This window comes from Hesperophylax consimilis, chromosome 1 (genome assembly GCF_061612785.1).
Source record: "Hesperophylax consimilis isolate HC1 chromosome 1, BYU_Hcon_1.0, whole genome shotgun sequence".
Lineage (NCBI taxonomy): Eukaryota > Metazoa > Arthropoda > Insecta > Trichoptera > Limnephilidae > Hesperophylax > Hesperophylax consimilis.
The window spans coordinates 49152766-49166562 of NC_142836.1; the positions used below are offsets into that span (position 1 = coordinate 49152766).

Consider the following 13797-nt stretch of genomic DNA (forward strand, 5'->3'; position numbering starts at 1 on the left):
CTCTGTAAATTCTAAAGGAATTTTGTCTTCCTTCAAACCCACAGCGCTGGAAGACGTAATAAAAAATATTTCAAGCTCGCCTAATAAGCAGCGCAGTCTTGATCCTATACCGACATGGTTATTAAAATAATGTTCTATTGTTTTAGCTCCATTCCTAGTTCACGTTTTTAATAAATCATTGAGCACGGGTGACTTTCCTGAACCACTCAAGTCAGCTGTAGTTACACCAATACTGAAAAATTCACAACTAGACGCCGATAACTTAGGTTATTATCGACTCGTTTCAAACTTACCATTTATTTCAAAAATCCTGGATAAAAGTGCTGCCGCACAAATAACCAGTCACTTGGATTCAAATAAATTATTCGAAAAACGTCAATCTGCGTACAGAAAGTTTCATTCAACTGAAAGCGGACTACTTCATATGCCATCAGACATAACTCTTGCCGTAGAGTCAGGTTAGCTATCACTTATCTCACTCCTAGACGTGAGTGCAGCGTTTGACACGATTGATCATGAATTCCTCATTAGGAGATTAGAGGAAACATTTGTTTTGAATTCCGACATCAAAAATTGGCTGGTATCCTATTTATCCAATCACTTACAAGCCGTAAGGGTCGTAAATAAATTGACCAACTTCGCAACACTCTCTTCAGGGGTACCCCAGGGATCCGTTTTGGGTCCACTTCTCTTCATCCTTTTTAAAAATGGTGTCTCCAAAATAATCGAGTCATTTGATCTCTTGTCTCACTGCTACGCTGACGATCAGCAAGTTTATTTTTACTGCGCTCCAAACGAAATCAATAGTCTCAATATCCGTATGACTGAATGTTTAGAAGCAATAACTCGTTGGATGTCTTCAAACAAGCTAAAGCTCAATCCATCTAAGACTGAGTTTCTCTGGGCGGCCACAAACAAACGTCAACATTTCATAGACGATAGACGATCATCCCAAAAACTACAGTCAAACTTCTCGGTGTCAATTTAGATTCAGACTTTTCGTTAAGAAGTCAAATAAATATGACTGTAAGCACTGGTTTTTTTCACCTAAGTGAAAACTAACTCAAGTCCTTCAAAACCTTCCTACAGAAGCAACAAAACTACTTATCAACTCGTACTTAGTCTCACGTCTCGATTACTGCAACGGCATTTATGCCAGCCTTCCAAAATATCAAATTGACAAAATTCAATCAGTGTTTAATGCAGCAGCACGGCTCATAACCGGGGTTTCAAAACATTCGCACATTTCAAAACACCTTCGTAACCTTCACTGGCTCAAGTGCCCTGAAAGAATCCAGTACAAACTGTGCTGGATGGTGTTTAAATCCAATGAAATGGCCCCACCCCACATCTCCAAACTATGCGTCCCGGAAAACACTGGTCTGAGGCAGTCAACTCTTAGATCAGCAACATCATCAGATGTAGACAGACTGATAGAACCTAAGCGAAAGCCAAATTCTAAGTTTTGTGATCGGGCTTTCGGAGTATCTGGGCCGAAGGCTTGGAATAAACTCCCTTCGGAACTAAGATCCATAACAAGTCCATCAGAATTCAGGTCTAAACTAAAAACTTACCTTTTTGAGCTGTCATACCCTTAAATTAAATATACCATTCCGGAGAGAAAGTCCAGTTTTATCCAATTTTCTAATTATGTCCTAAATCTTGTATCGAAATTTCGCTAATAAGCAATTAGATAATTTTAATTAAGTGTTTATCTCAAGTGACCTACCAGGTAAGTATTTTACTGTATATTATCTCCATAAATAGTTATTAATAACATAGATCACTGTAGAAATGTATTATAAGTTTGTACAGTGCCCTTAAGGTGATTTTGTATTGTGTCATCCAATTATTATTATTATTTTATCTTTAAATTAAACGAATTTTTTTTGACCGCTCCGATTTATTAAAAGTTGCTGACATATTGGCAAAATAATACTTAGAGTCGATTTCTTTCGGGTTTTCCAATCCAACTAGTCCATGTCAAACTATTTATTTTTATGAAACCGTAAAAGTTTTTTTTTCAAATAATTTTAAAGAGCAGGTCTCAGGGAGTTCTCTGGCTTTTGTTATTCTGCACACAGGGACTAACAAGTCCTAATGTTGTCCTGTTAATTTTAGAAAATGATTTTTAATTTACGCATATTAAAAAAAAAACATTGTCACTTACCAAAATGGCCCATGAGGATTAATTAATTCTTTAAATATTCTTACACAGCTTAAAAATATTATCCCAAAAGGTCAGACATTTCAGTCGTTCTAAAAATGAGATATTTTTTTAAATAAAAATTATACATTTTATATTGAAAAACGTACCGCAAAGCGTGGAGCATTTCTCTTGCAGTTGTTTCGAGGCGAACTTCGAGCGGATGAATGTTCTGAAACAAAGATAAAAAATATTAAACATATTTCAACAAATAACTTCAGCGCACGAACTGCTACCAACTTCGTGTATTCGTTTGCCAGCTCGAATAGAGGTAGAGAGAGCGATGACTTGTGGAGGTGCTTGTATTATATTGACCAGACAAAAGTCCGATAGTATAATATCTGCAATATAATGTAATAGATTTATTATACCGCATTTTCAGGTCACAGCGCTTACTATCGATTTTTAAGGGTTTTGAGAGATCTCAAATGTAAATATCGTTTTAAAAGCTATAGAATGTTATTACTGCGTAGTTTATGATAAAAAAATGGCAGATGAGTACAAATAAAATGTAAATTTCGTTGAAAGCTCCGAAATAGTTAAGATAAAAATTCTACGAAATATCTTACGGAGTAAAAAAGCGGTAGTGTACTATGGATAACCCCACAACAAATGTTGTGTCAGATTGCGCCATCGGTCGCTTTCTACCAACTATACTGTAGACAGTTATTCTTCCCTGAAGCTTCTTATCTGTGAGGTGAAGATATCGGCTTGATTTAATATTGTATTACGCTATTTAGTAGCTTTCTTTATTAACCTTATTTTGCTGTTATATTACTGGGCCTAGTGTCGTACACATCGTTCTCCGGCATCAAAAACTAAAAGAATGGTAGAGAAATTCCAGCCACTGACATTTCCAAATCGCTGAGATCTGCTTTAATTCGGAGCGAAGCGGATCGAATTTCGGTGGATCTAGTTGTTTGGGGTAACTTGTATTCGGTTCACGTCACAATCGTTAGGGTAACTTTTCCCAGGCGAGCAATCAACGAACTTCTACTGTAGAGTCAAATACACAGAGCTGGGGTTATATGACTGCTTGGGGAGACCTGCTACGAATGTAACAACATACTATATATATATAAGCTAAAATCGCTTGTGAAGAAGCTTGGTCTGCAAAGCATTCAGTCGCGGTCTAGCAACTTTTCGTCTAGACTTTCTACCATGTGTAATATCGATAATATGGTGACCCGACTTTTGATTCCCTACAGCTGGTCCCCCGACAGTTATTCCACGGACAGTCGACCCCCCGGACAGTTGATCCATCGGGCATTTGATCCCCCAAAGGATTATTTCTGCTGTACGTCATCATTGGTAAAGTAAGTATGCAGAGTATATAGGCCAATATACATATATCGTCTGTTATTCGGCTATACATATCCACTTAAGATGTCTACAGACATGTGTATATCGACTTTATAGCAGAAATAATCCTTTGCATCAACTTTCAGTGGGATCAAATGTCCAGGTGGGTCAATTGTTCGGGGGTCATCTTTCCGGGGGAACAACTGTCGAGTGTTAACTGTCAGGGGGAAAAAGTGTTGGAGGACAACTATCAGGGGGGGCATCTGTCGGGGGCTGTAGAGGGATCAAGCGTCGTGGAATCATGTAATACTTAAAAATATTTTTTTCATTTCATTCATGAAATAAAATGCCTCCCTCAAATTCCCAGAACAATAATAATTATCGTTGGCATCTCTCACATATCCATAGTCTTAAGATCTGTTTAGAATGTCCGCCTCAATCATATGTGGGCGATATCCGCATTTTAAACCTCTAACTAAATACACATGTTTAAGGCCACATATTTCATTAAACTTCAATACTACTCTGTTACATACCAATTTTTCTTAATTAATCCGATTTACTAGAACTTATAGCCTTTGTTCCTAAGTAGGTACGTTCCTTTTCAATATCACCGAATTTTAAATAATGTTTTCACTTTTCGAGGTACTATTGTGTATTTTCAAGTAATTCTCGACGGAAATATAACACATCGTCAAGAGCTTAAAATAAAATATTTTATTTCTTTTAAACCCATGTTTTCTCAATAAAATCTGCTTACAACAAAGGGAAAATTTTCTGCGTATCCAAATGCTAACAAGAGAATTTAACTCAGTCCGTAACGGAAAATCGATGGAATAATCAAATTATTCCTATCCACTTTACATTCTTTGGACGTATCACATGATACAGTCAATTAATTTACCCTTGTTTTCAGAGCAGTCATTTTGTCACGTGGAACTGGAATTCATTAAAAGCATAAATTAAATGGCCCTGTTTTTTGATGAGCAGAACCCTTCAAAATTAAACTTTGATCCATTTCAAATGAAAATGTAAATATTTTTTGTCTTTATCAACAAAGATAGATCAATCAAGAATTTTTGTGAGGAGAAGGTAGTTTTAATATTTAAAACCATACAAGAAAATAGTATTTGATGTCGGAGGTATTATCACGAACCGTCATTAGTCAAAAGAACCGTCAATAACAAGAGTCACATAAAAAAACGGCGTCGTTGAAGATATCCGATTACCAACGAGATTTCTTTACAGTGAGTATTGGAAAACCTGAACTTAGATGGCTTGGCAGTCTGGAGGTGAACAATGCAACTTCAGGATTGAGGTAGAGGAGGGAAATGATACGAGTTCTCCATGACGATGTTAATGTTATAATAACAGTGAAGATTCTCCATCAAAAGTATTTATTTTCAAAGCATATAAGTAATAAATTGAAGGCGTTTCACACAATGCTTTTTCTCGTTCAATGGATTTGGAATAAAAAATGATAGTTTTCTGTTTTGGTACCGATTTGCGTACGGTTTAAGATGGCGGATATTAGTTTTGAAATCTGCCGCGTCCTAATTTTACTTTACTTTATTATGTGGAAACAATTAATATGTAAGTTTATTTTATTACTTGATTACTTCTCTAATATCTCTATCTCCATTTCCGTACGGGTATGAAAAAAACATTGTGGAAAACGGCTATTACAATGGAAACTTTCTCATGGAAGAAGTCTAATTATAGGGGTATTATAGGGGTAGGCTGCCATACCGGAGGACAATGCATCAACAATGTGAGTTAAGCAGACGATATGGTGTTGATGGCACCGTCAATAAGGGGACTACAAATTCTCCTTAAGATTTGCGAAGATTTCGCACTCGAAACAAATATGATATACAACCGAAAAAACAGCACTGTTGGTCATTAAACAACTAGACCAAAAAATATTCCCCGGCCTTTTTGAACGGTGAGCCTCTTAGAATAGTGGAAGCTACAAAATATTTAGGGCACATAATCATCAATAATTTGACGGACGATGACGACATCGACAGGCAGAGACGAGACTGAGCATAAAAAATAATATGCTTAGTAGAAGATTTCGACTCTGCAGTCCGCAGGTGAAAAGAACGCTCTTTTGAGCTTTTTGTACTACATTTTATACTTGCGAGCTGTGGACCAACTTCAAAAAGAGAACCATGGAAAGGCTTTGGGTGCAATACAACAATGCATACCGTATGATTTTTGGACTTCCCAGGCACTGCACGGCCTCTTCAATGTTCACGGAAGGGCGAGTTCCCGGATTGGCTGCTCTAATAAGAACCAGGGTGGCAGGACTGAGGGGAAGGATCAACAACTCCAGAAATATCCTCATCATTGAATCCCTTATGACTTCAGGATCGAGCATCGATGAGCGCTGGAGAAAGATTTTGCCCCCCCATAATTGAAACCACCTCGAACTGCTCTAATAAAATCCAAGGTGGTTGAATATTTATTCTCGCACTCTTTTTTTTCCTTTATTTCGTTTTTTTATTCTTATTTTTTGATTTTGTTTTATTTTTATTCTTATTTAAAAATATAATATAACTATACTCTCTATGGAATGCGTGGGATTGCACTTACCTCCCCACTTTCTGGAATAAAAATATATTATTATTATTAAATTAAGCATTATCTATGAATTTACAGTTTTTTATTCTCAGACGTTATCCCACTATAAAACAGAAATAAAATGGAATGCGATATATCCACCCTTTTAAAAATTACGTGCAGTGGGTGCCTATGTATACTATACATTTGCAGCTACCAAGAAGAACACTCTCGGAAACGTTTTTATCCCAGCTGAGCAAATAAATATTATTCTTCAATTCTCTTTTCTATTGTTCATTCCGATCCGAAGGTTGATATCTCCTTACAAAACCCGTGATCTTTACTGCAATTCGATACATTTTCCTTTACGCTTTTCTACCAAGTTAACGCAATACTCAGAAGTGCTTTAAGAGTTTTCCCGGAATTTTAACTTATTTTCTATTTACGTTTTTAAAATTTATGTTAGAAATAAAATTTATGCATATTTCCCGATGTTAAATAGAATATTTGTTTCATTTAATTTAACTTTTAAACTACGTATCTGAATCGAACATTTCTACGATTCGTTCTTAAGTTTCTACGATTCGTTCTTAAGTTCAACAGCTCGGTTGTGGAACGAACTGCCGGCCTCTGTGTTTCCTCCCTCCTACAACATGGGATTCTTCAAGACCCATGTTCACTCCTTCCTCTCCACAAAAAGATCCTCCACACAGCATCCCCAAAGATGACATAGGCCCTGAGGGAAATTATTTTCTTCAGGGCCTCCTGTGTGGAGTTAATATAAAAAAAATAACAAAAACGAAGTAGGTTTATCAAAAATAGTTTTTGCATAAATTTTACAACATGAAAGTGGTGATTTATTTCGATAAACGAAGTAGGTTTATCAAAAATAGTTTTTGCATAAATTTTATAACATGAAAGTGGTGATTTATTTCGATAAACAGTAATGTCTTTTAAAATTGTGATGAAGTGCTATTTTATAATTTCTTCCTCTGCTATTTGTTGTTGTCAAATTTGCCTGTGTCTATCAAATTATTATACTTCGTGTATTGTAGCAAAACTCCCCACTATTCTAAGCGAGCCGAAACAGTTTCTCTTAACCTTTATAGCATTTTTTTCAGAGAAAAATGTATGAGCTTTAACATACCTCTCCCTCCTTCTTTCAATAAAAATTGTAAGATACTATTAATAAAATTACTGAACCCTTCATGCATTACTTTTACAAAAGTGCAAATTGATCACACAACCAATATCCTGTCATAGAGCGAATTAGTAAAAACAAATGACTATCCAAAACATGCGAATATTATTTGAAAATTTTAGGTCACGGCTAATCCAAGGTCCCTGAAAAACCCGCAGTATATTTAAATAAGGCGGGAGCAAGATTAATATGGCAATCGTTAATCTTCGTATGGAACTGGGGTGAGATAGATGCTATATCAACCTAATCTAATTCATTTAAGCAAACACTGAGGGAGATGAGACATCTCTCTACGAACGGAGGGGAAATTAATGCCATGAATGGTTAGACTCAAGGAAAATTCATGTTAACATGATCATTTATGGTTTATTATTTTGCCGTATAACGTTCGAGAGCTTCACAGAATAATTTCAGTAATTATAGTTTTTAGTCTGTAAGTACTAAATAAAATGTTGTATTTTCACGTAGCCTAAAAAACATGTTGATTGAGTGAAGTCTTTTTATTTTGTTTCATAAATTCTTTTACATCGCACAGCAAAAAGCCTTCGTTAATGTGTTTTATGACCAGTAAAAATAATTCAGTTATACATAAGCCTATACTTCCAATACCCATCACCAGAAATAATATGATGTCATCTGAGAAGCATTATCCGTCCATAATTCGTGGCGCCATAGCTTCCCTGTTGCGATAATCAATCTTTCAGATAGTCAATCTCTCGGATCGGAAGTGAAAAGAAAATAGCCATCTTTCTGGCGCGCTTTTTCAGCGGAAACTTTTTAAGCTCGGTGGCTTTACGCTGGTAGTTTTGACATAGAAAAACACTAGATTGCATGAATAAAAGATATTATATAAAAAAAGTTTTATATAACGCTCATTAGGTTACCATTCTTAGGAAATCTATAATTGGTTTCTCAGTAAAGTAAATTACATATGGACGTATAAGTAGACAATATTGTAATCTGTTTATTTCATCAATATAGTGTTTTTAAAAATTGAAAAAAATGATGTGTTTGCACTTAAATAAATATAATAATGATAAAAACTAATTCCTATCGCTGATACAAATTATATTATACTACGAGTTATTCACGGCGTGGCGCCATAGCTTCCCTTCCTTTACACTGTAGACTGTACGGGGCGCTCTTGTGAGGTGGCCTAGTACCTACTAGTTATTCACCGTACGGCGCCATAGCTCCCTGCCTTTACACTGTACACTGTATGGGGCGCTCTTGTGAGGTGGCCTAGTACCTATGAGTTATTCATCGCGTGGCGCCATAGCTCCCTGCCTTTACACTCTACACTGCACGAAGCGCTCCTGTGAGGTGACCTAGTACCTACGAGTTATTCACCGCGCGGCGCCATAGCTCCCTGCCTTTACACTATATGGGGCGCTCTTGTGAGGTGGCCTAGTACCTACTAGTTATTCACCGTACGGCGCCATAGCTCCCTGCCTTTACACTGTACACTGTATGGGGCGCTCTTGTGAGGTGGCCTAGTACCTATGAGTTATTCATCGCGTGGCGCCATAGCTCCTTGCCTTTACACTCTACACTGTACGAGGCGCTCCTGTGAGGTGACCTAGTACCTACGAGTTATTCACCGCGCGGCGCCATAGCTCCCTGCCTTTACACTATATGGGGCGCTCTTGTGAGGTGGCCTAGTACCTATGAGTTATTCATCGCGTGGCGCCATAGCTCCCTGCCTTTACACTCTACACTGTACAAGGCGCTCCTGTGAGGTGGCTACCTACTGGCGGGAAACTAATCCTAGAGGATTAGTATTAGCTTTAGCTTTCCGAAAAAAAGATGAAGCAGACAAAACAAAAAACTAGAATATTTTAAATTTTTTAAATAATTTACTTATTTTTTATTTTTTTTTATTTTTTTTATTTATTCATTATAACATACTAGTTAACTTTTTAAATTAACATAATAAGAACGGTTCCGTACTAACTCTAAACAGTGACTATTCAACCCACTTTAAAAAAGTGATATAAAGTCATTAAAAACGATGAAAAAAAATAATGTTTTCACCTAACGTAACCTAACCTAACCTACACTACTTAATCCAGTTAATAAAGTTTTTGTTTCATCATTTTCCATGACTTTTTAAAGATGTGATGAATTATCATTTTGATGATTTATTCGTTCACCAATAAAGACATACTTCAAATTATAATTAAAACATATTTAACTTTACGAAAGTGTGTGTACATATTTTGTACTTTACGTTCAAATTGCATGGATACCGTGAATGGTTTTATTTTATTTTATTTTATTTGGAAAAATAAATGCGCCTAATAATTTAACGTATTTTTCCTACAAAAGTGTTTCTAAACGTAATTTATTTTTTTTCGAATCTTTCTAATATTCTTATATCGATTATTTGTAAATTCCCTCAATTACACCCAGTGCTGCCACACACATATATAGATATACGATACTGTGCATAATCGTAAATCGTGTGTTTATTTGCGAGAACTGGAAATTACATTCCAGTACCAAAACCTAATCAGTGCAGATCCACCGTGAGATATATTTGAATAAGCCGTGATTAACCAAATCCCCAAATTATTTCATTAACTTAGTTAGTAATTTCACTCCGAGAGAGGAAATTCATTTGCTTTAATTTTCGTGCTTCGTTCTTTAGAAGATATTGCACCAAAAAATTAAAAAGGCAAACGAGAACCATCAATTTTGAGAATATTGTAAAATCAACCGTGCGAAATTTAATTTATTTTATACTAGTTTGAATATTTTTTTAAATGTATTTTGAAAATAGAGAACTTTGTTTTTCTTAATCTATTCATGTTTGCAAATAATTATGAATTTTGCTCATTTTGTTATCAGAATCGCACTGTGATTTTTAGTTGTTCTCCCAAAATAAAATAAATAGTGGTGCAATAAACATATTTACTTTAGTCATTTAGATTTTACGTGCTGTATATTTATTTATCGATCTGCAGAATGATTCTGAAATGAATTAATTTGTTCATTATAAAAAATATTTGGGTTTTTTTTATAAAACAAACGGTTATTTGAATTGCCTTTACAATCAAACGTTATGAATAATTACCAGGACAGGCTAAAAGTAAGCCTGTTGTATTATAAAACTGTCCACAAGATCGACGGAGTCATTAGCCGCATTTGTTTTACATAAATTTCACATAAAAGTTCTTAGAAAAGGTTACACGTTTTTCATTGCTTCGGAAATAAAGAGAAATTCAAACAACCCTCGATTTAATCTCGTGAACGAACAAAAAATATTATCTCTTCGCGCTGGTGAAGTTACTTAACATAAATCTACGTATTTTTTCCTATAATTTATTTAGATTTCTGTGAAATAACATGTTGAATAGCTTTGTTTAAAGAGCTAAACAGGCTGTAAAAATGTGTGTACCTTTGCCCAGAAGCCCCTTCACAGGTTAAGACGGCCCTGTACCCAGACGGTGTATCTAGCCAGTTCCTTCTTAACCCTAATGCCCAGGGGCCCCCTCACTATTTGATGGCCCTGTACAAAGTAGGTGTACCTAGCTAGTTCCGTCTTTACAAAAAATAATATTTAATACCATCAAATATTTAAACCATTCTATTTCCATTACTGCACTTCGAGTTACTATTTGTATTTCAACTTGAGTACTGCTATTTTAAACTTGAGTACTTGGATATCTTGTTGGTTTAATTGGATATCTTATAATAAAACGTAATTAAATGATATATTCAGAGGAGCATTTATCGAGATGCCGTACTGCATGTGTGACCGAACACTGATCTCACCCCTGATGTGGTATATAATTATGTCTATACGCTACACGGTGTAATTTTTCTTATTCACATGCTAGATAGTTCAAAAAACAACATCGTTCATAAAATATGATAAATACACAATGATTGGGATCAGCACTTGGCCAGTCAAACCCCACGCATCCGCGAGCTCTCTTATGCTTTTCGAAATGTAAGAAATATCCTTACTATCTCAATTCTTAAAACTGTATACATACTACGCTCTCTGCCAATCCCTACTAGCTCACAGCATTATAATCTGGGGTGGCTGTGCACAATCTACCATCGAACCTCTACTAAAAGCCCAAAAATGGTAATACGTGTCATTAACAAGCGACTGACAAGATTCCCCTCCACTCCACTCCTCATAGAGTATAAGGTCTTAAACATACGACAACTCCACCTAAAATTTTCGCTAATACATTTCCTGTTCAAATATAAAAACAAAACTCTCTTACAACACAACTACACTACCAGAACAATAACCAACGGTCACTACAAAGTACCTTCACTACATACCACGTCAGCTCAAAGACAATTTTTCTTCCTAGCTCCTAAAATCTTTAACCTTATCCATGAAAACCTAAAAACCGTGTGTCAACCCCATTCCTTTAAAAAACAAATAACGAAATGGATACTTACACACGGAATACATTACAACTACAATACCCATTCATTCTACACTCTATCAATTTAATCACCTTTCAGACAAAACATAATATATCCTTATTCACTAACTTAGTGGTATAGTATACACATAAACAATTAGTGTGTTCTATTTACTAATAATTTTTATAATTTTTCATCTTCTTATAATTCTCTAACTTCTACATCCTCTTCTTGCAACCCAAACTAACCATTCATCATTTTTCTTTTTAATATTACAGTAATGTATAGATTCTATGTCCGCAAAATGTAAAATTCACCCGCCATAACACAGGGTCATCCCTAACATGGAGGGTGAAATATCACAAAATCCACATGTAACTACTCTCTAAATCATGTATCAATAAAATAAATAAATTGTTATGATTTTACGAATGAACAGAGGTTCAAAGAACCAACTAAGGAGTTGGAAACAAGTAAAACGAAATATTATTAAATTTGTTTTAAAACCTTTATATTATTTTTTTGCAAAAAAAATAGTTCCCATAACCAACGTTGCTTTTCAGATAAATTACTTTTTATGAAATTTAATTATACTATACAAATTTTTAAGTCATCATTTATGTTTCTTTTTCGTTTACAAGGACAACGAGGAGATTGATAGGACGAGTCACAATCGAGCAGGTGCTAAGAGAACTCATCAAAGAGTGGGAGCTCTAATATATCAATAAGGGATTAATGGTTTACCCCAGATAAATGCTTTAGAGGAATAAGTTCTATATACGTACCGACTAATATTAGTATGTAGCTTCGGGTCATTGGCTACCTCGGGGATATGTTCGTTTAGGGCTTTGTCGTAAAACAACGAGGGCTTAGAATGTAAATTACTTTCAGGGATGCAGAACATTCATCAGTGACCAGGTGCTCAAGGTATGGAGTATCTCTTGCAAAGGATTGGGAGAAGTTTGTTAATATGTGCGCTAATATTGATTATTACATTGTATGTAGCTTCGGGTTATTGGCTACCTCGGGGATATGTTCGTTCAGGGCTTTGTCGTAAAACAACGAGGGCTTAGAATGTAAATTACTTTCGGGGATGCAGAACATTCATCAGTGATCGGGTGCTCAAGATATGGAGTATCTCTTGTAAAGGACTGGGAGAAGTTTGGTAATATGTGCGCTAACATTAGTTGAAGCACGGATTCAAGAGTCTGAGAGATCTTATCATTTCATGAAAATTAGTTATATATTCAAAAACTTTTATTTTTAATTATTGAATTCATAATTTCCTTTCATCGATCCGAATCTATCCAATAGTCTTTTGGCTCTTTTCCAGGGATGCAAAAAGCCATAGACGATTTCACGATGTTGTGAGCGCATTGTATGGAGATTAGGGTGATAAATATTGTAAAAAAAATATTTATCTCTACTGATTTATATGTTCAAACATCATTTCAGGGTGACTTTTGCAGTAATAACGACAGTTACTTGAAAAAATCCCAGATTTATGGCTAATGAAATTTAAAAAAAAAATGTGGGTGTGTCAAGCCTACGCAAGACAGAAGTGAAACTTCTAGTTTCAGCTGATGCTTGGCGTGGCGCAGTTCGCTGGTGTCTGAGAGAGAGGAAAGAAGAGAAGAGAGAGAACGTTCGTGAGCGGCTCCCCCACCTCAACAAGGTTTCACTTCAAAAATGCCACAGCCGAGAATCGAACCTCGCTTAACTGATTGAAAGCCAACCACGCTGAGCACCAACTGTAAGCAAAGCCGCATAAATTGATTATATTATGTAGGTTCTGAAAATATGAGAGCTTGTTATGTTTTATAATGTTACCTACATCACACCCAAAATATAATATATTTTTAAAAATAATGTACAATGTACAGAAATAGAATCCCACACAAGATCGCGTAGTGCGCTCTAGCGAACGGATATTTTATCAGAGGGAGATAGTTTTAATTTTTTTTTCTGTAAATTATTACATATTATCAAAATAAATAAATTAATTAAATAAATGTAATACAATTATCATAATATACGGATTAGATAATAATTTTAATCCAACACAATAACGCAAAGCGCGCTCTAGCGGAGTAATGTTTTATCACAGTGAGATAAGTGTTTTTATTATTTT

General features: G+C 35.4%; 1 protein-coding gene across 1 annotated transcript in view; it reads right to left on the reverse strand.

Moving 5' to 3' along the window:
* The window catches only part of LOC149427052 (uncharacterized), a 421382-nt gene that overhangs the window by 113249 nt on the left and 294336 nt on the right, over positions 1-13797 (reverse strand). The window contains exon 4 of the mRNA XM_089634915.1: positions 2317-2378. Coding sequence (XP_089491041.1) covers positions 2317-2378 — 62 coding nt within the window. The remainder of the gene's footprint in view (positions 1-2316; positions 2379-13797) is intronic.